Source organism: Piliocolobus tephrosceles, chromosome 10 (assembly GCF_002776525.5).
Source record: "Piliocolobus tephrosceles isolate RC106 chromosome 10, ASM277652v3, whole genome shotgun sequence".
In the NCBI taxonomy this organism is placed as follows: Eukaryota; Metazoa; Chordata; class Mammalia; order Primates; family Cercopithecidae; genus Piliocolobus; species Piliocolobus tephrosceles.
The window spans coordinates 26307459-26334557 of NC_045443.1; the positions used below are offsets into that span (position 1 = coordinate 26307459).

The 27099-nt window shown below is 36.1% G+C and overlaps 1 protein-coding gene across 1 annotated transcript in view; it reads left to right on the forward strand.

Moving 5' to 3' along the window:
* The window catches only part of RASSF8 (Ras association domain family member 8), a 149219-nt gene that overhangs the window by 110292 nt on the left and 11828 nt on the right, over positions 1-27099 (forward strand). The window contains exon 3 of the mRNA XM_023209052.2: positions 23699-23909. Within this exon, the coding sequence (XP_023064820.1) occupies positions 23807-23909 (103 nt within the window). The 5' untranslated portion in view covers positions 23699-23806. The remainder of the gene's footprint in view (positions 1-23698; positions 23910-27099) is intronic.

Below are 27099 nucleotides of genomic sequence, written 5' to 3' on the forward strand. Positions count from 1 at the left end.
ATTACAAGGTATGGTGGAGCTCCTTTGAGCAAAAGAATTTGGTATTTTCTCACGTACGTATTGAAGCACTAAGTAAAAATTGTGATGTTTCAGGTCATAGCAGAAAACCAACACATTGTTTTATAGCATATTCTTGTTTTCACAATATAAAATGACAAGAATAGTGAGATCTTCCACATCTTTTTATATTTTTCCACTATATTTGTGTTAAAGCTTAGGTATTATTTTCATTCTTTCATGCTAAAAGCACATTACCTTTTTCTAGAATGTAAGTGGTTTCACTAGAAAAATGATATTAATATGATTATCCAGATTGTTATTTTGGAGGGAAAAAGGAAATAAGTTCTGCAAACACTGTTGGGTTCCCTTTCTTTAATGATAGAGGCATAAGATGAACATGAATAGTATCCATCTTCATAGAAAGAAAGAAACGTAAAGCGTGAAGTATTGAAATTTTTTAATGGCATATTCCTTTGTGGAGGTGAAAACTGTTTCTTTGCATTTAATATGCAAATCTGCCTTGTCCCTGTCCAGTTTGCCACCTTCCAGGTGAAGGTTGAGTGCCAGGACTCTCGAATCAGCCTCCATTCATATCTCAGTTCCCATCTCGTATCAGCTGTATTGTCTCCAGCTAGGTAGATCACCTTTCAGAGCCTTCAGGGCCTCATTTGTAAAATGGGGATGGGGATAATAACATAACCTCAGTGGATTATTTTGAGTCATTGTATGTGCCTAGCAAAGAGGAAGCACTTGGATCTGCTGGTGCTTTCTCCCCACCACCATCACGTCGACCAGACCGCGGCAAGCTAGCAGGGAGGTGGTGGTGGAGTGTGGAGAAAGATGTTCCAAGCAGAGGAAGCAGTACACGGCAGGGCAGGGAGATGTGGCTGCCTCACAAAGGTAGGGAGTAGTTGAAGAACGGGCTGGAGTGAGGTGGGCAAATGGTAGGCACGTCGCAAACTGATCAACTAAGATAATCACAGCATTAGCTGGGATTTAGGGGTGAAGGAGTAGGAGTGAGGGGACATGTGTCAATGTCCCTAAGTCCACAGGGACAGGACAAAATAGCCCCAATGGTCTGTCTAGGACAGAGGTGTTTCCTGGGCTTCCCTGGGCCACATTGGAAGAAGAAGAATTGACTTGGGCCATCCATAAAATATACTAACAATAGCAGATGAACTTAAAAAAAAAAAAAAAAAAAAACCTCATAATGTTTTAAGAAAGATCATGCATTTGTGTTGGGCCACATGTGGCCTGAAGGCCACGGGTTGGACAAGCTTAATCTAGGATTTCTGTCATTCCTACCACTTCCAAAATTCAACTCGTTCTTTTCAGTGGGAATGACTAAGCAAATAATCTTAGTGGAAAAAATAAATCATTATTCTTTCTGACAGGCTAAGTAACTCCTATTTCTTTTCCTCCAGTGTTTATTTCCCATATTTTGAAATTAAGGAACCTCCTACTTTTTACATCTTAGCTAAAATGCATAAGGGGAAATCAAACAAGAGTGGGATAAGATGCAAAGACAGTAGAATTATTTATTACATCTTTTCCATATAACGTGCCTATTAAAATTCATGATATTTAAACTACATTTAAAAAAAAAAGTCTAATTAAAAAACACCATACAGCAGATTCATCAAGTGTAGATACATTCTAATTGGTTTGCTGTAGACTGCTTTTACCTTTCTAGGTACTTTCTATTTGTCATAGCATTTGGTTTTTAATTTCTATGTGCATTAGTCACTATGAACTATCCTATTTTTGGTATTTATGATGATTACTCTGGTGTTGCCCTATAAACTTGAATAGACATTTTTCCAGTTGCCCAATACTACTGGTTAACATTATTAATCTCTCGAGGTAAGGTTAATTAATGAACTTCTCTTCTAGGCTGTACTAAGGCACTGATACCTACTCTGTGGAAATGGCTTTCCAAGCAGTTTTACTCTTGTATGATAAGTTGTAGGGTCTAGTGATAGCTAGTCCATGTCTTCACAGTTGACTGAGAAGAATGCTACCTAGGCTAGAAATGGAAGAACTTCTTCACACAGTTAGCATTTCTTTTAAAAAAAGAAAACAAAAGGGTTTATTGTAAGAGAAAAAATTTTAAGCCCAGAAAATACTGAAAAAATGAAGTTATATATATTATTATATAATATGAAATTATATATAAAAATTATATATAGTATATATGTTTTGTATTATATATTGTATATGTAATTTTATATAATTATATAGTTATATATATAATTTCACCTTTTCAGTATTTCCTGGGCTTAAAATTTTTTCTCTTACAATAAACACTTTTGTTTTCTTTAAATAAATGTTAACTGTTTGAAGAAGTTCTTCTGTTTCTAGCCCAAGTAGCATTCTTCTCAGCCAACTGTGAAGACCGGGGACTAGCTATCATTAGATATATAATATATGAAATATATATATCTAGTGATGTGTATCACTAGATATATAACATGAAATTACATATAATATATAATTATTTCATCTATAATAATTATATATGAAATATACAATCATAATTATATAATTATTTCATATACTATATAATTGTATATAATATATAATTATATGATTATTTCATACAGTTATATATTATATAATATAATAATTTCATATAATTATGTTTATATATTATATATTATATATTATATATAATTTCACATATGTGATATATAAATATATATTTCATATATTTCATAATATGTGACATATATATAATATCTATAATTTTATATATAATATCTATAATTTCATACATTATATATTATATAATTTCATATATTTGATTATTTTATATATTTATAATTTATATGTGTGTGTGTATATAGCCATCCATGATTTCACTCCTCTGAGCACAAGGGCCCAAACTCAGTCTAAAGGGCAGATACCATGACAGCTTCTTCATTTTAGCTTTTTTTTTCAGCCCAAATCCATCCAAAAACAGCCTAGTTTACTCCCAATGATCACTCATTAATCTCTTTAATATTATATACATCGGGGCCTCTCTTGCTTAAATCCATGTTCGTCACTAACTTCAGGATAAGCTCAGCAATGGCAGAGATGGCCTGAATATTTTTTGTGAATCATATCTTTATAAATGGAGGTCATGTTGGGGGAAACCAGTGACTTCTGTTTGTTTTGTTTTGTTTCATCCATCCCTTCAAGAAAAAGAGAAGGTTTCTGTTTGCTTGAACTGAAAAATTCTTACTGAGGAATAAATAGAAAAGCATTTAACAAAAATTTAAGCTATTCTTTAAAATTTGATACTTATTTCAATATTTATTATTTTTTAGAAAATTATTTTTATATATGGGCTATTGGAACAGTTTCATTTTTAAAATTTTAATATAAGGTGGCCTAATTTTTATTTTAAAAGAGCCAAGATGACTTTGAGACTAATATTTAAACTAATATTTAATATAGCCCAGAAGACTGGTAACTTGAATTTTTTAAAAAGTGTATGTCTGGTCAAGCATGGTGGCTCACGCCTATAGGAGGCTAAGGCGAGTGGATCACCTGAGGTCAGGAGTTCGAGACTAGCCTGGCCAACATGGTGAAACCTCGTCTCTACTAAAAAAAATGAAAAGTTAGCCAGGCTTGGTGACACACGCCTGTAATCCCAACTATTGGGAAGGCTGAGGCAGGAGAATCACTTGAACCCAGAAGGGAGAGATTGCAGTGAGCCAAGATAACACCACTGCACTCCAATCTGGGCGACAGAGCAAGACTCCATCACAAAAAAAAAAAAAAAAAGTGTATGTCTATTACACTATGATAAAGTAGTATCTAAGTGATAGGAAGTTGGTGTTTACCTTTTATATCTCAGAGTTTATCTAATTTTACTATTAACAGTATTGCTTGGTTGCCTAATAATTTGTTTGAAATCCCCTTCTTGTACTGTGTGAAAAAGTCTACCCAGGGACTATAAAAGCTATAAAGATTAAATTCGGATAACCCCTTGACAGTGCTGTACCCAGGGCGGTTAGTAGGAAGGGGCAAGGTGGGAAACAGTGTCTGTAGAGAATTTGAAAACAATAAAATTAAGAGTCCTAAAAGCTGACCTTCCTTATCACCATGGTCCAGATATTATAAGCAATATCAGTGATAGATGCTCTTTTGTCACCTCTGTGGATCTTTGCCACTGCCAAACACCACCCTCACTCCCCTTGGTATACTCTTTTAAAAGTAAATGCTATACAAATAAGTTTAAATTTTCATACAAGTTATTTCATACAGTTTTTGTATTTTGTATACTTTTTAGGGCATATTTAGAAAGGGAGTAGAGTTTATAATTATTTTACTACCAAGATCCCATTTTATTATACTGTTCCCAAAACCTTCATTCCATTTTTAAACATTTTTATTACCAAATTGTGTTTAGTTAATAATGTTTTTGTTTTTATTATTAGATGTTTGTAACTAGCAATCAGATTGGCATAGAAACAACAAGCTTAGCACAGTGAATTCAGGTAGTTATTTTCACAAGCAAATATATTTCATTGCATGGATAGCCTTTATGTGGCTGGTGGGCCTTCATGACGTGGGCCCCTCTAGTTTTTGTTTGGAGGTGGATGCTAAAGAGATACTTGTATGGGATGTAGGGGGAAGCTTCAGAGGAGTGGCTGTGTCCTGGAACCAAGAGCTTCCCCTAAAGGGTCACCACAGCAAGCTTGTTTTCTTAGACAGAGACTAAAGGAAAATTGTGCCTTAGCCAGCTAGCTTAAGGGTAAAACAATTTTAAGGTGGAGAGAGGGAGAAAAGCAGCTATGTATTAACCAAGGCCAGCTCAATTCTAGGACTGGGCTGAGTGCCTGTGCTGTGTGTATTTGCACGGCATCCCCTCCTCTTCGGTGTGTTGTCTTTCTACCTTGTACACACCCCCATCACAGTCATATCTAGTTGGGCTTGTAAACTTCTGGAGTCGACACACATGTTGCATGTGATGTATATGCTTTGGATGAACTAAATAGTTTGCTCTCAGAATAGGGTCTCCCCTACTATTTTGTACCTTTATTCTTAGAGTGAAGCTTTGTTTCATGATCAAGGTCTCAAAGAACCTCAGTCCCTTTGGAAGTAGAACTGACTAGACGAAATACAGTGAAGATCACAAAAATAAATAAGCTAAAAACTATGGTTTTGACTGTTTCCTTGAAAGTATTTTGCATTTTCATTTATGAGCACCGTAGATCCTGCAAATGTACTTATATGTTTTTATACTTTGTGTTTAGAACCTCAGCTTTGAGGCATACTGGAAAGGCCAAAACTACAAAACTAGATATTTGGCTTTTAAATGTATCTTCAGCATACATATTCATCACTGTTACCCAGGGCACGTTTGAAAAAATCCAAAAACCTTGTATAACCAACTCTTTAATTCCCAAGATTAATTTGGGAAAATAACTCAAATGCTTTGTTTTTTAAAATGTTCTTGTTAAAACACACACACACACACACACACACGTTTAAAAGGGGACATATTTAATTTGCTTGGTTTCCAACAGACGTAATTAGTGCTCAGTGAAGCCTTAGCTCCCAGTGCACAAAACTAGGACATTGTTTTGTCTCTTGTTGGTTTTATTTAATTTGACTTTAGCGTCCTCACAATGAATTTTATTGCCCTGATAAATTACTCCTTTGTTTTCAAAGACAAATCCTTCCTATCATTCAGGTCTGTGTCAGTTTTTTCTTAGAGCTTTGTGGTACATTACAGATATTTATTCTTTCTACATAAGTGTAAGACTTTTTCCCTTATTTTTCTAGAAAATGTTTATGTTTTTAAAGTTTGCTTTTGAATTCTCTTTTTAAAAAGCTATTTTAATTGTTTCACAGTGTGAAGCATTAGAATCACAGAACTGGAAGGGACATCATGGATGTTCCTTGTGATTGGGAAAGGAAGGTCCACAGCAGTGATTTTCACTGGGGATCCTACTCCTGTGAAATTTGGCATACTGCTCAGGTCAGACTCAGAAGGTGAATTCTTAAGGTAACTTTCACAGCATTGCCAGAAGAATTAGCTTTTGTTAAGTAGATAGGACAGTCTTCATCCCGTTTTTTTCTTAGGCAGGTGGAACGTGATCTCTCTGTCTGCTGCTCATAGTTCCCCTGTGAATCAGTGGGGGAGAATAGCAGGTCCAAGTGGGCAGAGTTCTGATTTCAGTGGTAGACTCCTATTGAGGCTGAGTGTTAGAGGATGGAGGGCTTGGGACTTGAGTTCTGTATTCAGTTCTTGTAACTTAACTCTTGAGTAGATCAGTGAATCTCAGCCGTTTGCTGTTTTGGAAAGAGAGGGCTGGGGGGTGGGGGGGTCCCTGTTACAAAATGATAGTGTTAAATGCCTTTATAAATTATCTAAGACTTGTCAACACCGTTTTGAATTTTTCAGAGAAAAAAACGCAGAAGGCGTTATCTCAGAGTTGCAGTTAACCTATTGCCTATTGCATAAACTTCGTGGTACATTAACAATACCGGTAGTTGGTGATTCCCATGTCATCTTCCATTGATTTTTCTAATAGTATGAGTTTTCATTCAGTGTTTCTGCCATGTTACTTTTGAAAGAATCACCCTGTGACCTGAAAGTTGAGGTGAAAACTTTTGCTTTTACTTGTTATTTAATTCTTGAGTAGATCTGTTTAAATAAAAGGTATAACTAATGGCTTAATGTAAACAAATTAATTGATTTGCCTGGATTTAATGAATAAGTAACTTTAGACAGAGAAATAATGTTTGTCATTTGTGTCTTTTCTATGTAATCATGTTTGTTACTGAATGTCTGACCCGGGTAACACTGCAATTAACATAGAGCTTATGAATCACATCAGGTATTTAAATTATGACTTCATTTTCTTGACTTTGATTATTCTCTCAACAGCATTTGAGCCTTGAGATTCACTTAAACTGTGGCTCTTTTGTGGTTTTTTTTTTTTTGTAATTTTTTTTTTTTTGCCTTTTTAATGGTTGAATCGTAACTTTAAATATATTAGTATTCTTGACTTTTAAAAAAGAAATTAGGAAATTGTTTATCTCCTTGACATAAGATTTTTAGTTTAATAGCTAAACACAAATAATTGGCTCCTTGGATTGGAACCAAAAAATTTCTCAACTTCATTCCCTTATCATTCTGCCACTAGTAAGTAAACTTTGAGCAGTGGAAAGACTTCTAAAATGGGCTAGTGTCAGTGAGGTGGGACATGCGGTGAAGGTTATTGGGGGGTAATAGTGGCTGAGGGGAGTGGTGAAGTGGCATCTTACCTGGAGGAGGAAAAGTATTTTGGTCTAAAGTTTGGAAGAGGCAGAAAAGGGTAGGAAATGTTTTTTTGTGATGGGCTTGTGCCACAGAGTTTGAGAACCAGGTCAGTAGAAGCTGCAGCTCTTACTAGTGCTTCAGTTGAACAGGTATAGATAGATACCTCTTGACTGTGGAAACATCTGTCCCATGCCACACTGCTGACATCTTGCCTAACACCCCACTTCACCTGGCCTCCTCAGGAGTAACCTACTTAGTCCTTGAATCCCTGCTTCCCATTTTAATAGCAAGGTGACTGCTGACCCTTTCTTAGACTGTGGCTTTTTCCTCTTTTCTGGGCATTCAATATATTCATATAGGACTAACATGAATATTTGAGTTCAGTTGGTTAGACCATGATTTTTGCATAGTTTATTCTTATTTTTTATAAGTATTCTTATACTAACAATTATACATAGTATTCTTAATAGTTTATTTAATCTGTCCTTTCTGCTGAATATGTTGTTGTCTATCATGTTGAAACACAAGCTGAGTTTTTGAGGATTTCTTATGTTTTCATATATACAGCTTGTAGAGTTTTTCATTCCTTCTTAGAGATCTATACTATTTTGCTTCTTCAGGAGCTCAGTTGGATTAATATTATTTTGAATTTGCAGAATTTTAGGTAATCAGAAATGCATGAATCTCCTTGGCTTTGACACTGGGTGATTGTGTAACTTGAACAGTTTATCAACTGGATAATACAGTTAATTTAATGAGTATGCACTATGTTCACAAGACTAGGAATTGTAGAGAAGTGGGGAAAACTCTGATTTCTAGCTTAAATGATAGCTGAAGAAGCAGAGTGGGGTGTGTGTGTGTACACACACCAATATATATCTACATACATAAATATATGTATACACACACATACACATATATCTACATACATAAATATATATATATATACACACACAGTAAAATACTAAATTCCAACCCTAGATCAGTCTTAAAATGGAAACATAGGACAGTATGACACGAATTTGTATAATAATGCTAAGGAGATGCTATTTAAAGTGTAGAGTATACTTGAATGAGTTTTATAATGTCACATCTCTGATAATTTGATGTATTGTGCCTGTCTTAGTTCTAGATGCAAATTTCAAATTTTGCTGGATAGCTCTACAGAAATATGTATTGTCCTTACAAATTCAAAATACCCAAAACCTAACAACTGTTTTATTTATGACAGAATCATACTGAGAGAATGAATTGCTGGTGATTGTAAATGTTTTGGAATTTTCAGTCTGATTTTAAAAATGAAACAAGGTGTATATTTGTTTAATATAATTCTTTTCTGAAATATAGCTGTAAATCAGAAAGGTTGGTTTATTATTTCTCCAGTTAAAGGGGAGAGCATGGCAATCTGAGAAAACAACACATTTGAAGGAAGGGTTAGAGAAAGAGCACCTGCTGTGTTATGTTCACTCTATACATTCCCAAGCCTAGGAGTGGGCGACAATGTTAATCACAGCCTATCCAGGCCTATCTGTGGGTCTGGATTTTTTTTCCCCATAATCTAAGGCAAGTTATTCAGATAGATAACTTATAAACCAGAATCTGAAAATGGCTTGAAAAGTCTGCATAGTTTACTTTATGAATTCCTTTGTTTTGATTTCATTAGATTCCTTACATTCTTTTTATTAAAACCTTCTGAGTTTGTAGGGTGGAGCATGTCTTCTTTCCTGATGAGATTCAGTCTATTTTGATTAATTTGTTTTTAGGGAGTAAAAGCCTTTGCTTAAGTGATAAGGTGTTAAGAAATGTATCAGGATAATTTTATACTGTACTGATTTTTTTCATTTCTAAGTGATAGTAGATGTTATCTTTGTAATTTTCTGCCTCTTTTATAAGTATGATTTACTTGAGCATTTCCTGTCACTGAGCTTTTTTTAAATATTTACAGATTATTTCAATTAACTGTTTAAGATCATATGGAAACCACAAATTGTAGATTAGAACAATAGCATTTTTTTCTTGAGATAATGCATTGGGATATATTTAAGGGTTTTACAGTGTGATATAATATTCACAGTAGCATCAATTAGTGGTAAGATTTATTTCAGGAGTTTAAATCAATACTGCAGGGCTTTTCCACAGTATTGCTTAAAATACTCGAATGCCAATTTTATTCCCTCTGGGATCACACTGACATTTTCTCATTAGTATTGTGCCCATTCCCCTCCTAGTTAAGCATAAACTGTTTCTGTCCTGTACAATTAGTGCCTATATTATTCGACAAACACACATGGTTCACCCATTCTGTGCCAGCCACTATGCTGAGGGGTTCCAGAGGTAATAGGACAATGAGAGGAGTAGCCAGATAAACACTTTGATACGAAGCAAAACCACCTAATGCTTTGAAAGCACAGGGAGAGTGCCCGCCTCCATACCAAAAAACTGGTATGCTGCCTGTTGAAGGATGTGCAAGAATTAGCAGAGAAGAATGCAAAGCATTTACCAAGGAAAAAGAGCAGCATATGCAGCTCAGAGATGCTTGGGAGAGTGATAGATTTAGAGAACAGAAATGTTTTGGCATAAGGGTAGAGGGGAATTGAGAGAGTTGCAAGATGATTAAGGGGTAGCACATCAGTAACCTGTGCAGAGTTTGGATTTTATCCTGAAGGCAGTGGAGAGCCATTGGAGGATTCTGACCAGGAGAATGGAATCCGATTTATATTTGAAAACCATTTACCTCTAGCAGTAATCTGTGAAGTGGATGTGCAAGGAAGGAGACAGGATGAGAAGGCAGGGAGATCAGTTAGCAGGCAATTGCAGAATGCAGCAGTTTCATTCCTAGGTACAAGTGCTCAAAGCAGCAGCATTTGTAATAGCCAAAAAACTGGAAACCCAATTGCCTGTCAGCAGTAGAATAGATGAATAAATTGTGGTTTGTTTTACAATGGAAATGTCTACTGCAGAGAGAAAGAATGAACGATTGCTACGGACAGCAACACAGATGAAGCTCAGCAAACATAATGTAACGCCAAAGAAACCAGGCACCATTACATATGATGCAGTCCATTTATAGAGTCCAAAAACAGGCAAAACTAGTCTGTGATGATAAAGATCATAATAGTTGTCTTTGAGGAAGGGCGTTGGGCCTAGGAGAGGGGCTTTTTTTGATCTTCGAGATGATTAGACGATGTGTTCACTTTGTGAAAATTCATAATTCAGGATTTCTGAATTTTTCTGTATGTTATACTGCAATTAAAATGTTTCTTTAAAAATCTAGTTTCCTCAACTGCTAGTCATGAACACTCTCCCAGTACTATTCCCAGCCCTCTTCTATCTAAATAGTCACTATTGTCATGCTGCTACTTCCTCCCACTTGGCAACTCACTGAGGCAGGCTGGAGATTTTTGTGACTGCTGGAGTGATTTTTGCCAGTTTGCTTAACCCATTGCATTCCATGGGTTTCCTGGCAGAGATTCCGCAAGCTACCTCTGCCAGAATGACTGCTGTAGCAGTGCTTGAGTTTTGGTTTTTACTATGAAAATGTAGGACTTAAATATAAACACATAGTGGAAGTCAGATATATTAATGAAATGCAAATGTATTTATGTAAGCATAGCAAAAACTAGGTTTTCCCCCCCTTAAGCATGCAGTTTGTTTTGAAAAGTATGTTAGAATTTTATACAGTTAATTGATTCAGTAGCTGTACCCTACAGTTGGACTATTTATATTATTCATGTGCTCTAGGTTCGGTTGTATAGCTCATTCATTCTGACTGCTGATGACTGTGTCACATTCATCTACACCTGGTGATGTACTTTCAATAAAGGACAGGGAGTAGGCCTAAGCTCAATTCTATTTATAGAATCCTGTAAAACAGAGTACCACTTTAATCAGTATCACTGATATTTACAATAAATATCAGGTCTTTTGCCCTGGAATTGCACGATGCACATCTTAAACTTAGTGTCTATCTTCTCCAGTAGTGTGAAATGCTCATTAAACAATACACTACCTCCTAGATTATTTAAAGCCCAAAACTTTTCCAATTAATTGCAGAGCAGCACACAATATCTCTTTAAAGAGAATGGCAGCTAGAGAGAGTGTGAAGAATAAAGTATAGCTGTTTGGAACAAAAGCATTATTTGTTTTATTACACTGAATAATGAGCCTCTCTTCAAATTTTGCTACACTGAAAGATACCTGTTACTTTGAAATATCACCAAAGGATGTACCTATTTTTGCATGTCATCTAGGGACTTAATTATTTAATTGGCTTAGATTTTCTTCAGAAAACAAATAGAAGAATCGAAATTATTCTTAACCCTTAGAGATTAAGGAAAAACTAACTGCCTTTTCAAATTGTTTGAGTGGACACTTTTTTTTTGTTCTCTATTAACTGAAATAGCCTTAATTTGATAAAGACTCATAGGGATCATGCATGGTTAGTTTTGCCAAATATTATTTTTGGTTTCCATATTCTTAAAGCATTTGGTACTTTATCAACTGAATAAGTATAGTAAAGAAATTTTAAAAACATTAAAGTTTTCTACTTTGTCTACTGTGCTCATTAAATTTTAACATTGAAGTCCAATAGAAGTTTTATAGTCTAGCAGCCACTCCGACTCATGAGTCAGGGGCTCACATTTTCCTCAATCTTACATATTTGTTTTATTGCCATTTCCTCACAAAATAATTTTGTTTTGTCTTTGAAGTATTTCCATACCAACTTAGCTTTAAAAATGTGTACCTGCAAAGGAATATGCTTTAATATGTGAGGTTTGACTCTTTGAAGCCACCACTGTAGTCCTAACAATGGACAATGTTTTGTTGAAAAGTTTTCACATTTACTTTATTGTAAGTATAGAAATGTTTCTGTTTGTCAGGATTTATGGGCTCAATATTTGCAATACCACAAATGAGAAGTCCATAGTCATCTTGGTTTCATGGATAAAAAATAAATGTCTTTTTATCTCCTATTAAGTAAAATGGTGGGTTTCATTGCAAAATGTTAAATATTAAATATGTAAATAATTCAAGTAGTTTGATTTTTAAATATTAAATTCAAGAATTAGATTCATTATACCTGAATGGTGACTAAAAGGTAATGAACTTAATTTGCCATCTCTTTCATGGAAAAAAAGTCCCTAATCAGGTGGCCCATACCTATTCAGGTGGGCAGAAGAAAAGTGATTCTATTTTTGGCAGACAGATTTTAATGGAAAGGACATAGATTTGGGCGATCATATAACATCTGGATTCAGACCGTAGCTCTATTCCTGCTTTACTGAGATGAGAGAGACTGAAAGGAGCAGCTTTCACCAAGAACCTCAGGGATCATATATTCCTAGGTCTGATTTGGTTATTGAACACCAGCTCTTTCTTCTCCTCATTTCTGTAGCAATAATTGACTAAATTTGTATCATTTGGTTTAGTAGTGTTGGAAATTATAACTCACATGATCACATTTACTTGATTACTTTCTCTCCTAAGCCAGAATTAGTGATTACAAATTTCCTTGCAAACTTTGCTAATAACTTTATTTCATGAATAGAAGTAACTGTGTAGTAGTTCTGAGTGTTAGATTTGCATCTGCCACTTACTGGGTGGGTAACCCTGAGTAAGTTACTGATTCTCTATGCCTCCATTTCCTCTTTTGTTTAATAATTCATGTCACAGAGAGCAACAGATAAGTGTTAAAAGGATTAAATATCTGTTCTGCCTTGGTGACAACCTAAAAGATTTTTAAACTTTTTTTTAAATGATTAAATAAAAGAGTGGCTGGGCACGGTGGCTCCCGGCTATAATCCCAGCACTTTGGGAGGTCGAGGTGGGAGAATCACGTGAGGCCAGAAGTTCAAGACCAGCTAGGCAACTTAAGGAGACCCCATCTCTTAAAAAAAAAAAAAAAAAAAAGTATTTATATAAAACAGTCAACACTGCATCTTTCACATAGTTAAGAATTCTTGTTGCCAAATTCAGTAAAAGCAAGGTGTTAACCATTTGGCTAGTTGGTTTTCGATGAAAGTACCAATGTGTACCTACTTAAAGAGAAATATCACAGATATACTTAAATCTACCTTAAAATATCACCAAGTTTTCACTGATTTTGTTTTTCCGTAGGAGTGTATTATACTCACTGCCAGTTTTCTCATGACTTGTGAAAGAAAGCCATGAAATAGCACATGTAGTAGAAAGCATAATTTAATTGATGGCAGAGTTCAGGGATTTTCACATGAAGACTTTGAGAGTGTGGTCTCTAATCCCAGTTCTGAGAGCTTTAGCAGGAATTAAACCATCATAGAACTTGGCACTACACGCATGCCTCAAACCATCTCTGGAGGGTTGCAAAGTAGTCTGGGATCCTAACAGAAAGTATAATTGCAAAACAGATGGCTTTTTATGTTCCTTTTTTATAATACTGCAGCAAGAAATGGAGCCCAATGGGATATTATTTTTATATTTCTTATTTATGAGATTTTGTGCCAGGAAAGTCAAATTGTAAAGTCCCATGTTGTTCCACCTTCCATAAACATTTAAGAAAATTAGCAAGAACAGACCACACATACTTTTTTCTTGCTAATGTTCTTACATCAATAATAACTCATTTTATGATCTGTTTTAACTAGAATTCTTGAGAGGGGCAACTCCCTCAACATCTTCTGTACTGGGCACTTTATTTATTTAAATATATGTCAAATGATTTAATTTCAGTGTTCTGAATAATCTAAATCAGTTTTGTACAAAGATTGGCTCTGCTGTCACCTGTGCATGGGACCTTGATCCTGTGTATAACCTGGCCAGGCCTCAGCCTTCTACGTTCAGTGAAATGACTGTACTAGTTGATGGCCAGTGGGCTGCCAGCTATGAAAGGTGAGACATATTAATACTTTGAAGGAAACTGTGTTGACTTAGCTGGTAACTACAGTCTCCAACAGCAGAGAGATCTGGACAAAAGAGCACTAGCAGGGGATCCACCTGCCTGGGTCCCTTCAGGGCTGCCCTGCCATCAGGGGTCACATTGCAGGCATGGCTTCAAAGACAGCTACACTGTGAAAGTTTAAGAGTCTGTAGTACTTACAGACCCTGGGGGGTACACAGCATGCCTGGAGGCCACATGTAGGTAGGTCAGGTCACAAGCAGGTAGAGAGAGAAAGGGAGCTGGCAAGTAGCATTCTATTTTTGATAATGAAATGTGAGTCACAGGCAGATGCCTGAAGGATCCATTTAAAGGAAGCAGCTGGAAAGCGGGAAGCCTAGTCCATGAGGCAGGAGAGATACCTCCAAGTTTTTATCCCTGGCTACTGGCTGGAACCATTTGAGTAGGCTGTAGTACTGGAAACTGTGTCAAGGGCAATTTAGCCAGACTGACTTATATTTAAAAATGGATGCTGAGGCAGCATAAAATTAAAAGCACTCACTGTGCAGATCCATTTGGTTTCCGTGAACTCTGAAATGAATAACCTTTCACATGCCTGGAGAAAGTACCATCATTGACCCATCCCTGACATCTTTGGGTATGAGAAGCTTGACAGCTCTTTAGAGCCTTCACCAGGTAGAACCAAATGTATTTTTGAGTGTTGTTGGTAGGCTTATGACTTAGCAAGAAAAATATAGCAAAGCTGGAGTGGTAGAGGAGGGGGAAAAAAGAGTAGAAAGATGCATATGCCGAGAATAATGGCATTTGTATGGAATGGCGGCATCCCAGTTAGAATTGGCTCAGAGCTGCTAATACTGGAGAGATTGGGCCCATCAGGAATTGGCTTGTAATAAGGGCTACGGGGCCATTGGAAGCCCTGACCAAGACTGAATTGTACATTCTGTGTGTTGCTCTCCATTGCTTTCTACTGTTTTCATTTTTCATACCTCCCAAGTGGCCATTTTTTCATGCCACTCATGGCTTTCTGGTCTCTCTGTGCCTTCTTCCCTCACCTTTTTTTTTTCTTTTGAGACAGAGTTTCACTCTTGTTGCCCAGGCTGAAGTACAATGGTGCGTTCTCAGCTCACCACAACCTCCACTTCTTGGGTTCAAGTGATTCTCCTGCCTCAGCCTTCCTAGTAGCTGGGATTACAGGTGCCCACCACCACACCCAGCTAATTTTTTGTGTGTTTTCAGTAGAGATAGGGTTTCACCATATTGGCCACCAGGCTGGTCTCGAACTCCTGACCTCAGGTGATCTGTCTGCCTTGGCCTCCCAAAGTGCTGGGATTACAGGCGTGAAGCACTGCACCCAGCCCTCCCTCACCTTTTTTAAGGTGTGATGTTCTGGGCTTAAAATCCCAAGCTAAACACTTGCCTTGTAAGTGTTCTTCTGTCAGATAGACGTCAAAGAAGAAATCAGCCTAATAAGCGTGTTCTTGCATTTCCTTGGGGTATTAGAATGATTTTACAAAACGTAACTTGGAAGGAATGGGAAGAAATGACCTTTTTAGTGGTGTTGGTTAGTAGATTAGATTACTTAGAGGAATTATTCTGAAGCTGGGCTAATTTTTGAGATAAGCCTTTGATTATTGAAACATATATCTTCGTTTTCTAAAACAGGTAATTTTACATAAAGATTTTGCTTTTTCTTGAATTATAGTTACTACATAAAAATCTTATATTTCCATGGTGAACTTTAATTGACAGGTAAAAACTTACTCAAATTGTTAATTTAGAAATAAGTGTCATCCTTTAGTTATTCTGCAGAATATTGTACTCTCAAAAGATTTTCAATGCTGTTTTATGCACTGTGTATTAACCCTGCTGGGTATGAGAGAAGTCTCTACTTCAAAGTCATAGAGCTTTAACATAGTATACGGTTGAAAAAATATAATTGTCAATAAGCTTTCTAGAGATGGGCTTTTAATAAGAAACTCAACTGCGTACCCTTATAGCACTCAGTTTAAAGTTGATGCTAAATGAAAAACTAAAGTTACTAGTTATATTCATTTAAAAAGTTTATCCTAAGAAAAAGACGTAATTCTTAATAGAAGGATCAGTATTCTCATACCAATAATTTTAACTTGATTCATACCTTTTTTTTTGTTTTGTTTTGTTTTTTGAGACAGAGTCTTGCTCCAGGCTGGATTGCGGTGGCATGTGATCTCGGCTCACTGCAAGCTCTGCCTCCCAGGTTCACGCCATTCTCCTGCCTCAGCCTCCCGAGTAGCTGGTACTATAACTGCCCGCCATGACGCCCAGCTAATTTTTTGTATTTTTAGTGGAGACGGGGTTTCACCATGTTAGCCGGGATGGTCTCGATCTCCTGACCTCGTGATCCACTGCTTCGGCCTCGCAAAGTTCTGGGACTACAGGCGTGAGCCACCGTGCCTGGCCAATTCATAGTATGTTTTATACTAGATGTGACTGAAATCTTAAAATATGAATTACCATTTCTAATATCTACTTACAATTTTTGAATGTGCTGCTGCTCTTAGGTATGTGGATTAATAACCTAAAATGTCTTTATTTTCAGATGCTCTTATTAGTATAAATGTTTCTGAAAATTTGCATTGCTATTGATTTGTCCTTCCATAAAAAAGTTTATACATTTTAAGGTAGAACTTTCACTTCCGTACCCAGACCTAAGTCTTGAATTCAAACTGTGTGCCAAGCCCTGTACTAGATAAGGTACAGTTTGAAAAGACATTATTTCATTCCATCTCTTACAAATGCCGCCTGGAAAAATATGCATCGTGACTCAGATCACACAAGAAGTAGTAGACTCAGGATTTGAACCTTGGTGCATCTTGTTTCCACTAATCAATATTGCCTCACACAAAATGGCTTATTCCAGAACATATATTTTAATAGTGTGAATTTAATGAAAATGTAGGAAATCTCCAAGAAATTTTGCTTTGTATTTAAGACAGGAGTTAAAATTAATGTGTATGTTCAGACATATTTTATTTAGAATTCTGTAGAAATAAAGCTGGATGTGATTTTCCAAAACTGAAGGAATAATTCATTGATGCTGAAAAAGGAACCTGAGCATCAGATGCTCATTTTGCTGGCATGTGTTTTTCATAGATTCTTTTGAATTAATTGATTCTTTGAATTAATTAATTCTTTGCCGTTTTTTGGGGTTTTTTTTTTTTTTTTTTAGCATGATTTAGCACCTCTTTTCTTTCTCTTGAAATGACAAGTTCGTGTATATTGTCCGATTGTTTTTTATTGACAAAAACCAGTTTCCAGGTGATTAAAGATAAGATTTCTTAGGGTGGTTTAGGACATTTTTAAAAAACATTTATTGGGTGCAGTGAATCCTTTTGGGGAATCCTAGCCTTATTTATTCTTTAGTTTCTGTATTCAGCCAAATTTCAAATATGTGTCCCAAATTACTAGATTTTTTCGACACTGGAAAAAGTTATTTCAGCTCTCTGAGACTCACATTTCTCATGTTGAAATGAGACTAATCCTATCTAATTTGATGAATTATGTGGTGAGGAATAAATGAAACATGGTGCACACTGCCTAGCATATAATAAGCACTTGTGCCATTTATTTCCACAATTGTTGAATACTTAAGTGTGTAATGTTTGAGAGTATTAAATCATTGGGCTTGTGTGAATGCTGGCACCTGAGGGTAATGAATAGTAGAAGAAAGAATATGAGTTTATTCAATTTAATAATGAATATTCCTGTTAGTTTTCAGGGAGTTTCTGGTCACAGCATTTTTTGGTAACCCATCAATACATAACTTTGCTTTATGTGTTTTTTTCTGTTTAAAGATAACTTATTTAATAAACATTAAATATAAACATTTATATGTATATTTAATATGCAATAAATATAAATATTGACAGGCCAAAATTTACCCAAATTGTTAATTCAGAAATAAATGCTATTCTTTAGTTATTCTACAAAATATTGTACTTCCAAAAGATTTCCAATACTGTTTTATGCACTGTTAACACCTCTGGGTATGAGAGAAGTCTCTGTTTCAAAGTCAGAGAGCTTTAACATTGCATATGGTTGAGAAAAATGTAATTGTCAATAAACTATCTGGAGATGGGCTTTGAATAAGAAACTCAACTGAGTGCTTATTGATTCATTAATGTTGAAGCCACATCCAACAGCACTGTAACTCGTGCCTAAACAAAGCTTACATAATACGTATTTTTTCCCCATGAGTCACATCACAGCCTTCTTGCCTCAGAAACCCTGGACACCACTTCAGCACTATGCTTGGGGGCCATTTTAAATGGTGAAATCCCACCAACAAAACTCAGAAAAAACATGGCACCAAGTAGACTGAGAAAGGACACATGTTGACAGTATGAGAGCTGAAACACAGAGACAACGTCACCTTGTTCAGTCTCAGCTGGGAGTGTGTGTGTGTCAGGCAGCTCAAAACTTTCACACTCTATGCATATCCACAAATAACCCTGAAAGCACCACAGATAGTGATTTTGGGATTGCAAACAAAATTTTAGCAACTAGGCAGGTTTCACAAATATAGAATCTGCAAATAATGAAGAATGGCTGTAATTCCTTTAAGAAAGCATTGATCTTGAGGTACTATGTTTCCACAGATGCAAATGCTCAATTCCAGAAGGATATTATGACAATAAATGGTTCTTAGCTAAAGAATACTCCCTGGTAGCATGTTAGTGAATAAGCCTAGTGCTTCATTGTAAAAATTATTAAAATAATAGTGACTTGCATCTAGAAACCTCATAATGAAAACAATAACTGAACTATATTGAAACCTTTGCAGTAGAACCTTCCTTCTACCTGCATCACTGTTTCTATGGAAAAATATATTCCAAATTCCAATTGGAATGTCCTTTTGCTTCCTAGGTCTTTAGTCTGAACGATGACCGATCCACCACACGCACCTACATTGTAGGACTTCCGTTTTCTTCTGTAGTCTAGTTCGGGGGCTGGACATAGAACTGTTGGAGTTGATATAAAGGAAAGATGAGGGTTACAGCTCCTAGAGGGGGGTACTGGGGGCTTGTGCTGGGAAGATGGAGAGATGGGCTCTTCGGATGACTTCATGAATAGTGCCATGATTTTTTTCATAGTTTAAACTTGCTTTTCTATTTTTCTTTTTTTTTTTTTTTTTTCAGTTTTTAAGTTCTGGGATATATGAGCTGGATGTGCAGGTTTGTTACCTAGGTAAATGTGTGCCATGGTGATTTACTACACAGATCAACCCATCACCTAAGTATTAAGCCCAGCAACCACTAGCTATTCTTTCTGATACTCTCCCTCCCCACCCCACAACAAGCCCTAGTGTATGTTGTCCCCGCTCCATGTATCCATGTGTTCTCATCATTCAGCTCCCACTTGTAAGTGAGAACATGCAGTATTTGTTTTTCTGTTCCTGTATTAGCTTGCTCAGGATAATAGGCTTCTAGCTCCATCCATGTCCCTGCAAGGGACATGATCTTGTTCCTTTTTATGGCTACATAGTATTCCATGTTGTACATGTGCTACATTTTCTTTATCCAGTCTTCATTGATGGACATTTGGGTTGATTCCATGTCTTGGCTATTGTGAATAGTGCTGCAGTGAGCATACATGTGCATGTATCTTTATAATAGAGTGATTTATATTCCTTTGGGTATATACCCAGTAATGGGATTGCTGGGTCAAATGGTATTTCCACATCTAGATCTTTGAGGAATTACCACACTGTCTTCCACAATGGTTGAACTAATTTACATTCTCACCAACAATGTAAAAATGTTCCTTTTTCTCCACAACCTTGCCAGCATCTATTATTTCTGAACTTTTAAATATCTCATTGTGGTTTTAATTTGCATTTCTCTAATGATCAGTGATGTCGAGCTTTTTTCATATGTTTGTTGGCTGCATCTATGTTTTCTTTTGAGAAGTGTCTGTTCATGTCCTTTGCCCACTTTTTAATGGGGTTGTTTTTTGTTCTTGTAAATTTGTTTAAATTCCTCGTAGACTCGGGATATTAGACCTTTGTCAGATGGATAGATTGCAAAATTTTTCTCCCATTCCATAGGTTGTCTTTTGACTCTGATGATAGTTTCTTTTGCTGTGCAAAGGATCTTTAGTTGGATCCCGTTTGTCAATTTTTGCTTTTGTTGCAACTGTTTTTGGCATTTTTCATGAAATCTCTGCCCACGTCTATGTCCTCAGTGATATTGCCTAGATTTTCTTCTAGGGCTTTTATAGTTTTGGGGTTTACATTTAAGTCTTTAATCCATCTTAAGTCAATTTTTGTATACGGTGTAAGGAAGGGGGTCCAGTTTCAATTTTTTGCATATGGCTAGCCAATTCACCCAGCACCATGTATTAAATAGGGAATCCTTTCCCCATTGCTTATTTTTGTCATGTATGTTGAAGATCAGTTGGTTGTAGGTGTGTGGTCTCATTTCTGAGTTCTGTATTCTGTTACATTGGTCTATGAGTCTGTTTTACTATAAGTACCATGCTGTTTTGGTTACTGTCACCTTGTAGTATAGTTTGAAGTTGGGTAGTGTGATGACTCCAACTTTGTTCTTTTTGCTTAGGATTGTCTTGGCTATTCGGGTTCTTTTTTGGTTCCATACGAATTTTTAAATAGTTTTTTCTAGTTCTGTGAAGAATGTGGTAGTTTAATGGGAATAGCATTGAATCTATAAATTACTTTGGGCAGAATGGCCATTTTCATGATATTGATTCTTCCTTTTCATGAGCATGGAATGTTTTTCCATTTGTTTGTATCATCTTTGATTTCCTTTAACAGTGGCTTGTAGTCCTCCTTGAAGAGGTCCTTCACTTCCCTTGTTAGCTGTATTCCTGGTTATTTTCTTCTCTGTGTAACAATTGTGAATGGGAGCTCATTCATAATTTGGCTCTCTGCTGGCCTGTTATTGGTGTGTAGGAATGCTGTTGATTTTTGCAAATCAATTTTGTATCTTGAGACTTGACTGAAGTTGCTTATCATCTTAAGAAGCTTTTGAGCTGAGACGATGGGGTTTTCTAGATGTTGGATCTTGTCATCTGCAAAGAAAGACAATTTGACTTCCTCTCTTCCCATTTGACTACGCTTTATTTCTTTCTCTTGCCTGATTGCCTTGGCCTGAATTTCCAATACTATGTTGAATTAATGATTCAATATATGATTAAAAGTTCAAAGTGAAACAATGATAATTGAGATAGGAAAATATGTGGCAGTATGCTAAAGTCTAAAAAAGGAATGTAAAACTTCTGTGAGATACCTAACGTCAGATTTATAGAAACGGACAATGGAATGGAAGTTGTTGGGGGCTGCAGACAGGGCGAAATGGGCAGTTGCTTGTTGAAGGGGTCTAAAGTTTCAGTTACACAAAATGAGTAAGTTCTAGAGATCTGCTGTCCAACATGGTGCCTGTAGTTAATAATACTGTATAATGTACTTAAAAATGTGTTAAAAGGATAGAGCTTATGTTTTCTTCCACAATTGGAAAAAAAAAAAGTCCCATAGGATGATTTTAAATGATGGGTTTCTTGGTGGCAGGGGGACTTTAATGAGATCTGTACCCTTTCTTGCTTGATTTCCCAAGTTTAAGATCTTTTAATGAATAATGAGGCACTTTACATAGACTTTAATCCAGCTTTCACAAAAATTTAATAAAGTAATACATTAATCTTTGGCCATTTTTGATACCTTAATTTTATCCCAAGAAAGAATAAAACATTTTCTATTTTTAGTAAATAGAATGCCTCGCAGAAGAGGAAACAAGTCAGAACTTTTCTGTTTTCTTAAACATTCTCTAGATTGGGCAGCACATAAAACTCTCCTTTGAAATTTAGAGTGCACACCAGCCTATTAAAGTCTCCAGAGAAGTCTAGCTGTAAAGGAACTTGTTTAACTTTTATTTACTGGCTTTCTTACATTTCTTTAACTTTGGAAGCCTTTTATCCCCAGTAACTTTAACATCTCGCAGGCCCTTACAACTGAGGAACACAGTTATGGATTCAGCTTGTCATTGGCAAGGTGGCCCCTTCTTTCTTCATGTGGGGGTAATGAAACCTATGCTGTGTCGTATGCCGAGAGCTAAAGCAACTTGCTAAGAGATTAATGTGCAGGCAGGCCTTCCTTGTTTTTAGGATGACAAAAAGGATTTGTGTACCTTCTCTGGAGAAAGTAATTAGGTTTATTCTCCTTCCCCTTGCGTGTGTTGTGACTCATCTATCCAGGTGACCAGATGGCCTAGAACTGTCTTAGAGCTTTTAAAAGAATGCGCAAGAGACTAAGCCACTGTTTGTAGTAACTACTGTTTTACAAGAAAAATTTGTAGTGTTTTTAAAATAAGCTTTTAAATAAGCCATTAATTCTGTAATACCAGTGCCACCGTAAACCTATAAACAAATCCAAATGTTCTCTTAATTAAATCAATGTTTATTACATCTCCTGAATTTTAACATTCTTTTGTAAAAACAACAAAGATGTGGGAAGACCACAAAACAATGGACAAACAAAAAATTGTAGATTGATTAGAGAATTTACATAGGAAGAGTTGAGATTTTTTTTAAACCCACAGGAAAAAGAATTGTGATCATCTTTAGCAGGCGAGTAACATTCTTATCAATATAGGAAATAAAGAATATTTGGTTTGACTATATGACAAAGTAAAAATTTCTGCTTGGCATATAATGCAGCCAAATGCAAAATCAAATACTGGCTAAACACAGCAAGTAGAACAAAGGGTTAGTGTTTATAATTTTTGAATAACTCTTGTAATTTAAGAAAACTGTCAAACCCAGTTAAGTGAGAAAAGGATAAACAGTTCATACATGAGGATATTGTTGGTCGTCAAAGGAATTCATTTCCTTCAACTAAGATTTTTTACCCACCTGTCCTCATGCTGTGCCTGGTGTTGGCATTTCAGCGGGGAAGACACGCTTTGTCCTGTGAGGAGAGGGAGGCAAGCGACACATTAAAAACAGTTGTCAAGACATCATACATGAGAAGAGAGAGTGACATAATAAGGGGAAAAAAAATATTAGGAAAGCAGGCAGGTAGCACTTTCTTTCTTTCTTTTTTAAATCAGGAATGTGAACTGAGTAAGATACCTTAACAACTGTTTTTAAATTTATTAATACTCAGTATTGGCAAAGCACTGCAAATTGGTTCAATTTTATTGATAATTCCTAAAATGACAAACTTTTTTTCTTTATTTTTGCCTCAGAAATTACCCTAATGAAATAATCCAAAAAGAAAAAACAGGACAAAAAAACAACGCAAATAGGGCTTGGCAACTAAATAGGAAATTTTAACCTAATGGAGCAAGAGTTCATGATTAAAATTATTATAAAAAATAGTTGTAACATGAAACAGTGTCATGATAGGTGACTGTAGTTACATTTGTGTTGCTTAATTCATTTCTGTAAAATAAGCCTGGGTACTTCAGTAAGATTATGATATGTTAAAATTGGTTTTGTGTATTACTTACATGCTTACTAGAAGAAATGTTGATTCATTTTATTACAAGTGATTTTTTGCCCTTTTTTAGCTGACTCCACAGACTCAACCTTCTTCACTCCGTGTTCCTGCGGCTAGAGACATGACCTAACACCCTGATGACCACTCTCAGGGCCCTTGAGTGACTGGCTGCTGCACCATGGAACTTAAAGTATGGGTGGATGGAGTTCAGAGGATTGTTTGTGGAGTCACTGAAGTCACAACTTGCCAGGAGGTTGTCATCGCCTTAGCTCAAGCAATAGGTAAGTGAACTCTGTGGGTATCTGAGAAAAGTACATTATGCCTCCTTTCGTTGTATGTGTTTGTTTTAAATATAGATTTCTAATGGATTTTGTTCATTTGGTTCCGTAATATTTCTCACAGGCACACTTGTACTTATTACAGTTTGCCAGTGTTTAGGTAAATCTGTGATGATGATGCTTCTCTGACACCCCTAGATTTTACTAACCCTGAGTTAGCACCTACACTACCTTCTTCTCTCCTGTTGTTCAGCCCAAACAATGACTTCTGAAACTACAGATGTTTCCTTGAGCCAAAATTTAGACCCAGATTAAGAATTTAGATTCTTGGTTCCCAGAATCCGTCATTAGGAAAACTCCCACTTACTGTTTATTTCTCCATACTTTTAGAAAATACAACAAATGAAATAACATCGTTCTTCACTGGAAAGATAATGTATACTTTTAAAATTTTATGATTGGCTGGGCACGGTGGCTCATGCCTGTAATCCTAGCACTTTGGGAGACTGAGGCGGGCAGATCACTTGAGGTCAGGAGTTCAAGACCAGCCTGGCAAACATGGTCAAACCCGTCTTTAATAAAACTACAAAAATTAGCCGGGCGTGGTGGCACGCACCTGTAATCCTAGTTATAGACGGAGAAAGGAGAATTTCTTGAACCCAGGAGATGGAGGTTGCAGTGAGCCGGGATCATACGGCTGCACTACAGCTTGGGTGACAGAGCAAAACTCAGTCTCAATCAATCAATAAAATAAAATTAAAAATAAAATAAAATCTTATTATACAGTGAAGAAGAAGCACAGCTCTTGGCTTCATGTTATTCTCCTACCATGTTTTACCCTTTCTTCTTGTTTATTTTAAGCTTATCTTCATCATAGTTTATGTATGTTTAGTTGCCTTAAATGATGAGGGTGTGAACACCTGCATCAGTAAAACCAGCGATATGGATCCAAGTTTATATTTGCGTCTTAAATCTTTCATTTAACAAACATGTATTAAGAGGAAGCTGTGTGACCAGCACCATGCTAAGTGCTCAGGGCCTCTTTGTCTTTGAGCTCCTTATCAAAAGTTGATTTTATGTCTTGCCAGTTTATATTGGAAGCATGTCAATTAGCTCAGCATTGAAATGAGTCATACTGTTGCCAAGGCACTTTAGCATTTGGTAGAGAAGATTGTGCAACCTGTGATGTGGCAGATGCACTGTCAGAGGTTTACAGTGCCCTATACAAGACAGAGACTTTCTTCTAATAGTGACATCTTTTGATTTTTCTTTAAACACTATCACACATGAATATATTGCAGCAATGCTGAAAATTCTGGGCTTTCACATCCAGTGAAACTCTTTTTGCATTTGGGAATCATATATATGTAGACTTAAGTTTAATTATTAAGGAGGAGAAAATTAAGGCATTTAATTTTTTCATATTCTTCAAGCTTATTTAGTAATTGTCCCTATTAAGAGCTTCACTTAATTTATGTGAATTAAAATATACAGCTTTTTTTCTCTAAGTTTACTTAGTGAAGAATACTGAATTTGACAATTTATTAATTGTAGTTTTTTGCAAAAGTCAAAGTAGTTGAGTAGTGCTATAAGCTGCATCTGTCCATAATCACACTTTTTACCCAGAATTTCAAGGGGAAAAGGCCCAGAGGTACCATGTATGTGCTTGCCCCCTGGGACTACAGAGTATACTTACTTGTGAACAAGCCAAAAAGACATTTTAACTCATTTACCCTCCCACTTTTACTTTCTCAATAACTCAATCCAGGAGCTGTTTTGAAAAGTTGACAACTTGAATACAAATGTTTTATGATATTTCTCCAAACTTGGCCAGACAACTCTTTCTGTATCATAAATACTTCATTGAATTCAGAATTCATCTAGAGATGACTCCACTGGCAAGTAGCCGAAAGCTGTGGGTTCTGATTTCTGTGGTGAGGGCTTGTTAATTAGAGAAAATTGCCTCTCTGAAAAGCAACCCCAGAACTTCCAAGGCCTAACACAGTAAGTGGCTAGCTGGATTATTAGTAGAGCATGGACTGATGAACAGAACCGCAGGTGGCTGTCAGGAATCAATAGTGAAGCAACTTGTAGACTGGTTTCTTAGGTTTAAGTGCACATCTTTGCCTTATGGGGCACTACACACACACACACACACACACACACACACACACACAGTATTCTTGATTAGGAGTTACTGGTTTTTTTCTGGATAGTTAAAATTATTTTTAGGAAACCATAGAAACTATCAAGATGACTTACTATGAAAATATGCACACAAGGTGTCAACCTGCAAATATATACATGACAGCTAACGTTTTCTTCATGCTACTAATCAATCAAATTGAATTAGCAAAGAGCTAAAAACAACATAGTTTGATGAAAGATGTTGAATTTATCTACTACTATAGGAAGAAATCTTTTCTACACTAATCTGACAACCTTGACAGATTAGATTTAGGTGATGGATGTGGGACACATGCTGAAATGATAACAGAATTAACTAAAAGTGAAACCTTAGTTGAAACCTTTTCTTGTCATGAAGTGGTTCAACTGCCCTGCAAGAGTGCACTCAGTTTGTCACTGTACACCCTGCGCTTTCTGAAGCATTCCCAATTTAAATGTTCTACTTTGTTTCCCCTGTAAAATGTCTCAGAAATATATTTTTTTCAGAGTCTAAACTGCTTCTCAAATCTAAGTGAAACAGAAAGCCTTTGACAGATCATCTGTCTCAAGTTATAGTGACGAAAATGCATTTGCTTTTACAATATCCCAAACCAAAAATATGACAAGGATGTATTTCTGCCCTCAGGCAGCTTAGAGCTTAACACAGAAATAAAAGTCCAGCTAACAAAAGATGAGAGAGGAAAGAAGGAAGAGAAAGAAGTCAAGGAGATTGAGGGAAAGGATTTCTGATCCACAGTACTTTGATATTTGGTGTCCTTGAGAAGACGAGGAAAGGAATATGTATTTTATGTTGTCACATTTAGGAAGTTTCACATGTAATATATCAATTTTAGATATTTAAAAATTGATTAGTTTTCTACGTTTATAAAGTCATATTATTTATTGTAGATTATCTTGAAATGTAGAAAACACAAAGACGGTAAGAGACTCATTCATGAGTCTACTTCCTAGCAATAAACAATGTTATTTGTGTACCCATGGACAAGCTTTTAAGAAATTATACTCT